The following is a 10,954-nucleotide window of genomic DNA, read 5'->3' as shown; positions in this document are numbered from 1 at the left end:
CAGGTACGTGAGAGAGAAGTGATCTGTTACAGATGTTGCATCGCTGACTGTACGTGGGAGAGAAGTGATCTGTTAAAGACTGCAGGGGATGTTGTGTCACTGACTGTACGTGAGAGAGAAGTGATCGGTTATTTACTGCGGGGAATGTTGTGTCACTGAGAGGTCTGGTGTTGCGTCGCTGACTGTACGTGAGAGAGAAGCGATCTGTTACAGAATGTGGGATTTGCATCGCTGACTGTACGTGGGAGAGAAGTGATCTGTTAAAGACTGCAGGGGATGTTGTGTCGCTGACTGTACGGGGGAGAGAAGTGATCTGTTAAAGACTGCAGGGGATGTTGTGTCACTGACTGTACGTTGGAGAGAAGTGATCTGTTAAAGACTGCAGGGGATGTTGCGTCACTGACTGTACGTGGGAGNCGAGCCCCTATCGCCCCCCTTTCACCCTCTTCTTCTTTACCGCCCCCCAAAATCTTTCCATCGCCCCTAGGGGGGCGATATCGCCCACTTTGGGAACCACTGATGTAGAGAAAACATTTAACACCTGCTTCTTCCAATCCTTACAATGTTTAAAATCTGATTAAAGTCGTAGTACGAGTCCTACAAATAGAGTAACATTAGTAATAAAATAATGCGATAGGTTCGATAGGTAAACTAAATAATTGCTATGAAAAAATTCTCAACCTGATTTTTAACGGCTAATGGAAAAAAAGGCATCATGAATCATATTGATGTGTTAGAAATAAATTCAAGAATCAAATTCGACGATGAACCATTAGTAAGTTAGTTTTCTTATCAGATTCAATGCGTTATAAAAAATAATGTCGCATGCGATTAGTGAGATTAATATCTCAATATTTCAACGACTTAATGGACCTGCATCGACTTACAATAACAGAAAAATAAATATTTTCTTTAATAGTTTTTTTAATCGCAAGGTAATCAAGAATATCAAATATAAGAAAACTTCGAACAAATTCACAGTTTTCACGTTTTCGATGAAGACATTTTCTTCATCATATTTTCTAGTATTTCTGTTGCTTTCAAATTCTTGACAATACAACAAGAGGAAATCACGTGGTAAGCAGGATTATTCAACACTAAGCAATACACTTTTCTTCATCAAATTTTCTAGTATTTCCTTTGCTTTTAAATTCTTGACAATACAACAAGAGGAGAGCACGTGGTAAGCAGGAGTATTCAAGCTGTCTCTTATACACATCTAGATGTGTATAAGAGACAGAGTAATGAGATTGTAAAACATAATGGAGAGTTGTATCGAAAACCAAATGGCGATTTTAACTCGGGAAAGTAATGGTTTTATTAATGCAATCTTAATTTTTTTCAAATCTAATCTTATCAGTTCAATGAGTGTAACGGGCTGCTTATGGGTATTTAAATAATCGACATTGTATTTAGTATACGAATGATTTATGATTTTTGGGAAATAGAACTGGAATTATCGCGATTATAGAGTAAAGTCCTCGTATATGATTTTCATTTAATGGAGGCTATCTGGCCCCACTAGCCATGGGTCGAGAAGATAGTATTCAATGATACCTTGCAGGCCAAGTCATACTTACACTCAAAGTCATCAAGCACGGACTATGTTGATTCAATAACATAAATAATACACTTATAAATAAGATAATTCAGATTACTTTGAGCTCTAAATAATTTATATATTCGAGACGGATGTAACTCATGGTGATGGCCTTTTCATGCAACAGTTTAGTAAGCTGTCTATATTCAAATAAACATCATATGCATTACTTACATGAGGCAGCTCGATACTAATTATGATCATGTACTAGGCCTGTATATATGTTCATATATTGCTCTTATATATAGCATAATTGGTCAAATATTGTCGCTAAATAAAACGTGAAGCACTCACGTGCGGCCGTAGTTGAGGACGTCGAAGGCGGTATCGTTGCCATCGATGAGGCTGTAGGTCGCCGTGTTGCACGAGCTCGCCAGCTGCATCACTGTGAGGTACTTGTTGTGCTCGTACCACAGCCCGCTGTACTGTAGTGGTACTTTGTTACAACACAGTACTTGCAGTACTCGTACCACAGCCCGCTGTACTCGTACCGTAGCTTGTTAGTACCTCAGCTCGTTGTACAGCAAAGTTATAACTGACAGAGCACAGCTTGGATCTGTACTATTTGCATTACCAAGCAAACCAATTATATTTCATACAATTTTAAGAAGTTTCTTCTTTCGTGATTCTCAATGGCTTAATTTTAGGTAAACTAGTCTCATTGCTCCGCTGAAAACCCAATTTTTCATAAACGAGAATTTTTTGATATACTAGGAAATGTAGGGAGTTAAACAAACTATTTTCAGAAGCACAACGCTTGGAAACGTATATCAATGTAGAGCAGTGGTTCCCAAACTTTTTCAGACTGGCGCCCCCTTTGGCTCCCTAGTGAATTTCTAGCGCCCCCCACAGACACACATAAAACCATGCGACTCTTTCTATAAAGTTTAGTACGCTGCAATTTTAAAAGATATAGGTTAAACACAAATGTGTATTTCACAAATAGAACCCATATTAGTGTGTACTTTGTTACAACACAGTACTTGCTGTGCTCGTACCACAGCCCGCTGTACTGTAGTGGTACTTTGTTACAACACAGTACTTGCTGTGCTCGTACTACAGACCGTTGTACTCGTACCGTAGCTTGTTAGTACCTCAGCTCGTTGTACAGAAAAGTTATAACTGCCAGAGCACAGCTTGGATCTGTATTATTTGCATTACCAAGCAAACCAATTATATTTCATACAATTTTAAGTAGTTTCTTCTTTCGTGATTCTCAATGGCTTAATTTAAGGTAAATTGGTCTTAATTGCTCTACTGAAAACCCAATTTTTTCATAAACGAAAAGTTTTTTGATATAATAGGAAATTTAGGGAGGTAAATAAACTATTTTCAGGAGCACAACGCTTGGAAACGTATATCAATGTAGAAACAACATTTTCTTGTTGTCTTGTAGAAACAACCTGCTTCTTGCAATCCATACAATGTTTAAAATAGACACGAGTCCTACAAATAGAGTAACATTAGAAATAAAATAATGCGATAGGTTCGAAAGGTAAACTAAATAATTGCTATGAAAAAATTCTCAACCTGATTTTTAACGGCTAATGGAAAAAAAGGCATCATGAATCATATTGATGTGTTAGAAATAAATTCAAGAATCAAATTCGACGATGAACCATTAGTAAGTTAGTTTTCTTATCAGATTCAATGCGTTATAAAAAATAATGTCGCATGCGATTAGTGAGATTAATATCTCAATATTTCAACGACTTAATGGACCTGCATCGACTTACAATAACAGAAAAATAAATATTTTCTCTAATACTTTTTTTAATCGCAAGGTAATCAAGAACATCAAATATAAAAAAACTTCGAACAAATTCACAGTTTTCACGTTTTCGATGAAGACATTTTCTTCATCATATTTTCTAGTATTTCTGTTGCTTTCAAATTCTTGACAATACAACAAGAGGAAATCACGTGGTAAGCAGGATTATTCAACACTAAGCAATACACTTTTCTTCATCAAATTTTCTAGTATTTCCTTTGCTTTTAAATTCTTGACAATACAACAAGAGGAGAGCACGTGGTAAGCAGGAGTATTCAAGACTAAGCAATACACTTTTCTTCATCAAATTTTCTAGTATTTACTTTGCTTTTAAATTCTTGACAATACAACAAGAGGAAATCACGTGGTAAGCAGGATTATTAAACACTAAGCAATACGTAAGGGCTTCTCACCTTAGCGATGTCGAACTGCTGGACAGGTGTGAGCTGTAGACAGGGTCCCGGGAACGCGACCTGCGCTGAACACAGGACACTAAACGACACCACGAGCACAACCGTGCGGGGAAATGTCGACTTGTGCGTTTGTTGCATGACGTTTGTGTTGCGGGACTTGTATTGTCGTTAGGTGTGCTCAGCTTTGGATGATATACAATTTGTTGTTATCTTTCGTAATACTCTATGCTTTGCTGTACTGGAAGAAATATTTTAAAATTAATCCGGCGTTAAGAAATATCTTGTGTTTAATAGGTACTCTGTATTCAAATATTAACTGTACGTTTAAATGAATTATTCTTTATAGTAGGCAAAAATTTCATAAGTAACAAACCCTGGACATTTAAATATATCTTATAAAAGAACATATCATATAAGTTCAAGAAATCTTAGAAAAATTCACACTGACTGCGAGAACTTCAGACTTCCTTCATTTGCTTAATTAATTTAAATTAGTCAAGTTGTATCAACACTAACGACGTAATTTAGGTTAATGATTCCTAAGGTGAGAATTCCATTCTTTTATGAGCAACTATGAACGTCGATTATAACTTCATAACGACTATAACTTCAGTATATTATAACTTCAGTATAACTATAACGATTATAACTTCAGTAACTAACGTCGATTAACTTTTTTATAACTTTATGACTTCGTCGATAAATTAAAGCACTAAATTTTTCACCCTCTGTGGTCGCAACCTTACGCAGTTCTGTCAAGTGATCACAGCTTTGACCGCAGCCGCGACTGCGCAAGTGAAAACGAAAGTAGAATCGAGAAAGTTGCCCAGGCAAAAACTGAGTCCGTATGCCTGACAGTACACTTTCGTAACAATTTTCTTCTTATTTTGTGTTAGTTACTGCAATTGCATTCATTAAATCAGACGATTTCCGTCAGATTATTCATCGGAGTTATGCCATTTCTATTATCTGATAAATCTTTCATAAAGTGTCCTTATATTTGCCAAAGTTAGAAGTTTTCTGATTAAACTCATTGAAGACCTGAAACTTTTTTGAGAGTATTTTTCTTCCGCTTGGGAATCGGTCTTTTCCACAATTAATGACGATGATCAAGCAGGGCGGTGCACTAGCACTAAAGGCCTCCAAATCCAATCAATCACTAAGACAATCTATCGACCAATCAAATGAGCTAACTTTTTTGAGAGTATTTTTCTTCCGCTTGGGAATCGGTCTTTTCCACAATTAATGACGATGATCAAGCAGGGCGGTGCACTAGCACTAAAGGCTTCCAAATCCAATCAATCACTAAGACAATCTATCGACCAATCAAATGAGCAGGCAGAGAGCCAGAGCCAGTCATTGGCTGCCAGTTGAGGCAGCGTGAATAGGTTAAGCCAGAAGTGGCCAGGCGGGAGCATGTGAGGCCAGATGCTGAACTGATTGCTTATGAAAGACAATGCTCATGTATTGACTGAAGATATACGACTCTAATATCTTCAGGCAGTGTGTGAGCGGTCTGGATTAATGTGTTACAGTGCAGTAAAGTTCAGGGCCCCTACTTTCAAAAAAAGTTGAGAGATCGTAATTTCATCAGCCAGTCATTGACGGCCTTTCAAGCAAAATTAACCAATTATTGACAAGAAAATAGAGCGTAAGTACTTACGTTCACTTAGCGAGTTTTGAAAGTATTGCCTCTGGTATGCTGATGCCGGGGCGTTGGCTCCAGCGCTTTTTAAGAGTTGAATTTATGACTGAGCCCTCTGTTCAGCCTTGTCGTAAACGTAAATTAGGATGTTTTTCAGACTAATACCCTATTATTATTATTGTCTTACCAGTACACTATGATACTTTAAAATGAAATAAAATAATATAAAATAAAATGAAATAAAATATAATAATATAAAATAAAAGGATTTTTAAAATAAAATAAGAAATTCAATGCGTAACATTGAAGGCACCGGCCTCTTTAGCAGTATGGTCGTTAACAAGTACTTTTTAAACGCCTATTATTTTATTTATCCTCAAAATCACTGAAACATCTGAAAAAATTTCATAGCTTGAGTACTTATTTTTCGAAAATATGGTAAATGAGAAGAGTTTCTGGGCACGTACATTTTTCATTTAAAGGTTCACTGAAACGTACAAGTTATCTTGAACAAGATTGTGAAATATATGTTCAGGCTTGAATGCGTAGCAGCATATCGAACCTGGTGGAAGTCTAGTAGCTATTTCAAACTATCGTCAGTCTTGAAAAGATACTGTCGAAGGACCTGTTTTTAGATCTCCTGTAAACAAGTCACGAGAAGTACAAGAATCGGCGATCAGGTCTACTCTTAGTGCCGACATCACTATGTTATATGATATGATATGATATAAATTTCTAATATATCTTTCTAGTCAGGAATTTAAAAGTAAAGAAAATAGCCAAAAAGTTCACCATTTCTTTTTGGCTATTTTCTTTACTTTCAAATTCCTGGTAAATTTGCGATTTAAGCAGCCAAGTGATTTTAATATCTCTCTATTCATGTCAGTACAGGTAAATTATTCATCTCTATAACCCGATACGATAAGTAAACTACTAACCGATTGTCTACCATAAGCAAACACGAATAACATAAGGTGAACACAACATATTAATAGACGTGCAAATCCCGCGGCTAGCGGAACTGTTGTTAAAAACTAATTGGGAATTTTATAATCGTAAAAATTTTTTTGGAAAAATTTAAAGTCTGGCTGAACTCTTTTTGCTTACACGTGCGGAACTCGAATTGATGCAACGCTTTTTGTTTTTTTTTTACATTGTAGCCTGGTGGAATTACAGAGATACTAGGTCACATAAGATTATTTTACTGTCGCCACTTTGTAACAGAGAAAGACTTTAATCGTTGCAGTTTTGTTGGTTTCTTTGAACGAAGCCGAACCTGCTGATTTTACGGGAGTCGAAATCTTTGTAGATCGTGTCGATGATGGCTTGTGGCGGCACACGCTCTCTCGTGATCACTCGAACGCTCACTGCAATGTGAAAAAAATTCCTGGATTGTGAAGGATTCTCTGCAGTGTTCGTTATTCAAAGATTTGCTAAAGTAAATTTATAATCAAAATAAAAATGATGCGCAAGATTACTTTCCAAGATGCATATTGATGACAGAAAAATTGTTTTCTGACAAGTCCAGATTTCCATTTTATTTTTAGTTTACACTAATTGCAGTAATTCTTTGGAACAGTCCACTGATTCCAGATCTCCAAGAAAATAAAATTTCGATACAATAGCAGTTAATTTGTTGGTTCAAAATTGCTTCTCAATAAGGTCACTATAGGGAAGAATGTTTCAAGATATGATGTACTATGAAAAAAAAAACGAGATAACGTAACAAATTATGCATAATGCTTAAAAGTTTACCAAAACTCAAATATATTATTTACTTTAATATCCCAAAAGTATTCTTTGATGTATAGTTTCTTATGAGCGGGTCAAACATTACAACTTTAACTTTAACTCATCAAGCGAACCAACCTGAAGATCGCACATCCACTTCATAAATTTTTCAATTTGCATTTTTAAATACTAAGATTACTCAATTAATAATAATAATTCTAAGTACAAATGATATATAAATGATAGCTAGGTTTATAAGTATATCAGGTACCAGTGTGGAATAAAAAGGCGTTGAAGCAGTCCCAGATGATGGCATAGTTTGAGTAGTCGGTGTTAAGGATGTTGTAGTTGGCCGCTGTGACGTTATTTTCTTTTCCATTGTCTGATGTTGACAAATATAGTTCAGAAAATGACACAGATTACTTTTATATGAATGAAACTATGACATGCAGAAATGGCATATCTAAAATAAAAAATCTATATAAGCATGACATGGCACATAATGTCATTCAGTCGTAATAAAAGCATTGGCGTTAAAAAAATCGGAACAAATGAATAATATTAACATATTCTAGGACAGAATAAATATGTTACATAATTATAAAAATGGATATTAAACATCCACTAAATGCAAGCTTTGAAATTAGTCATGCGTACACTGTTAAAAAAATTCCCGTTAACGGTATAACCGGCGTTTCAGTGGCCGGTCGGCACGTGAAAAGAAACACTGTGTCGCCGTTTTTATTCTAATTTAACACTAGAAATCCGTAAAACATCTGAAAAAAACGGCGAAACAGTTTNGGTATTGGCTAGACAGCAGAGAAAACTTTAAACATTAATCAATAATATAAACAGCTACACCAAAAACACTTTAATATAAAAATTTAAAACTCATATTGATGATACGTCAAGACAATTACTCACAAGCGCCTGCCCAGAAGCTGATGGAGTATTTGCCTTCGCTTTTTGATGGGTTAGCCTTTTTCATCTGACCCGTTTTGCATCCTTTAGAAAACCTGCCAGAAAAAATATTTATAAATAAGGTTAAATTAAAAACTTCCCTATTAATGGCAATTCCCAATTCAGGTTTCGGGTCAAATTTCATTCTACTAACTCACACCTCAAATCTCTCATGCATTACTTAATAATATTAGTAAAGTATGAAAAAAGTTCTTTATACGCTTAATATTACTACGTTGTATTAATAATGCCTCAAACATCTCCAGTCAGCTTTTCAGTTTGGCGATTCAAATATTTCAATATTAACAAACTCTCAACACTCCCCTCAGGCTCCAGTGGATCAGTGTAGTTACTCACAATGTATACTCAGTATTAATTAGGCTCTCACCAATTCCATCATTATATCAGTTTAGTTACCCCTCACGTTCCTCATTAATCACATATAACCATCATTCCCCGTCAGTATATCAATTTAGTTACCCACCAGGTTACTCAGGCTTTACTAAGCTTCAAACACCCATGTCACCATATTAATTTAATTACCCACCATGTTACTCAGTATCAACTAAGCTTCCAACACACATGTCAATATATTAGTTCAGTTACCCACCACGTTACTCAGTATCAACTAAGCTTTCAACATACATGTCAATATATTAGTTCAGTTACCCACCAAGTTATCCAGTATCAACTAAACTTTCAACACACATGTCACTATATTAGTTCAGTTACCCACCACGTTATCCAGTATCAACTAAGATTTCAACACACATGACACTATATTAGTTTTGTTAGCCACCATGTTACTCAGTATCAACTAAGCTTTCAACACACATGTCAATATATTAGTTCAGTTACCCACCATGTTATCCAGTATCAACTAAGATTTCAACACACATGACACTATATTAGTTTTGTAAGCCACAATGTTACTCAGTATCAACTAAACTTTCAACGCACTCACATGTCACTATATTAGTTCAGTTACCCACCATGTTATCCAGTATCAACTAAGATTTCAACACACATGACACTATATTAGTTTTGTTAGCCACCATGTTACTCAGTATCAACAAAGCTTTCAACACACATGTCAATATATTAGTTCAGTTACCCACCATGTTACTTAGTATCAACTAAGCTTTCAACACACATGTCATTATATTAGTTCAGTTACCCACCAGGTTACTCGGGCTTAACTAAGCTTTCAACACACATGTCAATATATTAGTTCAGTTACCCACCAAGTTATCCAGTCTCATCTAAGCTTTCAACACACATGTCACTATATTAGTTCAGTTACCCACCAGGTTACTCAAGCTTAACTAAGCTTTCAACATACATGTCAATATATTAGTTCAGTTACCCACCACGTTATCCAGTCTCATCTAAGCTTTCAACACACATGTCAATATATTAGTTCAGTTACCCACCATGTTACTCAGTATCAACTTAGCTTTCAACACACATGTCACTATATTAGTTCAGTTACCCACCAGGTTACTCGAGCTTAACTAAGATTTCAACACACATGACACCACATTAGTTTTGTTAGCCACCATGTTACTCAGTATCAACTAAGCTAAGCACACATGTCACTATATTAGTTCAGTTACCCACCACGTTATCCAGTCTTCGGTGACGTTGATAAGACCGTTCGCTCCCGCTGCGTAGGCGATCTTCGGGCAGCGCGAGAACAGCATGCCAAGGCTGGCGGACTTACCGAACTCGTACCATGTCCCCATGAACTGTACAAAATAATTGCAGGTATAATATTATTTATTATTTTACTCCTATACTTTATCGACTTTAGTCAAGCCCAGTGCATATACTTTAAAATTTTTTCAACATGGTAAAACATGGTTTTAAATAATATTTCAACATGGTTTTAAATAATATTTCTGCTCCTTAAAGAATGTTTAAAAAAATCGCCACAAGTTTTGGTAAATAGTGTTTCAGTTTTGAAAATAATAATTTGACTCTGATTTGAATTGCATGCCTTCTGGAAAGCTATCGTCAATCAGAAGGAACTTACAAAGCTCTAAATACTCGTAAATTGCAAATTTTTTGTACAGAATTTGGCTCTTTCATTATTTGTTCACAAAACTCTACGTACATTTTCACAATTTCTGGAAAATTTTAAATAAGTTAATTGTCTATAGAATTCCTATTTCGTATGTATAAATATGTTACTGCGAGTCAGACGGGCTGTGAAATCTATGGAACGTATTTTCCAATCTAATACTTAATAGAAACATGAAGCTGATAATGATTGGCTGGTACAGGAGCTGACAAGTGATTATCGTTACCGGTACACGAATTTAAAGATATTTGGAAACAAAGCTAAAATAAGTCACTTTATTCAAGTTCATTACCGTAGTTTCAATGAACGGGTCCACCACAGCCTGGCTTGGGCAACCACCGAAGCCGAAACTCGCTTCCACGGGCGCTATATTCATCAGTGCGGCGAACACCACAACACTAACGCTACTCATCATCTTGACACCAGTTGCCAGAACTCGGTATAATAAGAGTTGGATGCGATAAACTTTGCTAAACAAAACGCTCAAAAGATACTCTGAAACGAAAATATAATACAGAAAGACAACAAAATTACTGGTGATATGACCAAAATTTCCTTGCTCTGTAATGAAAAATATTTTTGGTTAATTTTTTCTTCATTTTGTTATATTTTTTAAACAGATGAAACTTTTGGTGAGTAGAAAGCATGGCGATGTCATGTCTCTATCAATTGTTACTTAATAAACTGAAAATGCCAGATACATGTTTCAGGCATCAAGTTATAAAAATAACGCGATCTATAAAAAAATAAA

At 35.6% G+C, this 10,954-nt stretch overlaps 1 protein-coding gene across 1 annotated transcript; it reads right to left on the bottom strand.

Moving 5' to 3' along the window:
- Positions 1-6,249: 6,249 nt before the first annotated feature.
- On the bottom strand, positions 6,250-10,753 carry LOC108682210 (lazarillo protein-like). The gene is made up of 5 exons (XM_018171340.2): positions 10,496-10,753; positions 9,741-9,868; positions 8,085-8,176; positions 7,432-7,542; positions 6,250-6,796 (listed from the first exon to the last, which is right to left on the bottom strand). The coding sequence occupies exons 1-5, from the start codon at positions 10,616-10,618 to the stop codon at positions 6,663-6,665; spliced, it is 588 nt and encodes a 195-aa protein (XP_018026829.1). The 5' UTR covers positions 10,619-10,753; the 3' UTR covers positions 6,250-6,662.
- Between the last annotated feature and the right edge of the window lie 201 nt (positions 10,754-10,954).

This window comes from Hyalella azteca, unplaced genomic scaffold (assembly GCF_000764305.2).
Source record: "Hyalella azteca isolate HAZT.00-mixed unplaced genomic scaffold, Hazt_2.0.2 contig16040, whole genome shotgun sequence".
Classification (NCBI taxonomy): domain Eukaryota; kingdom Metazoa; phylum Arthropoda; class Malacostraca; order Amphipoda; family Hyalellidae; genus Hyalella; species Hyalella azteca.
Note: the sequence above shows the minus strand (reverse complement) of the source record. Positions and strands in the feature narration are given on the sequence as shown.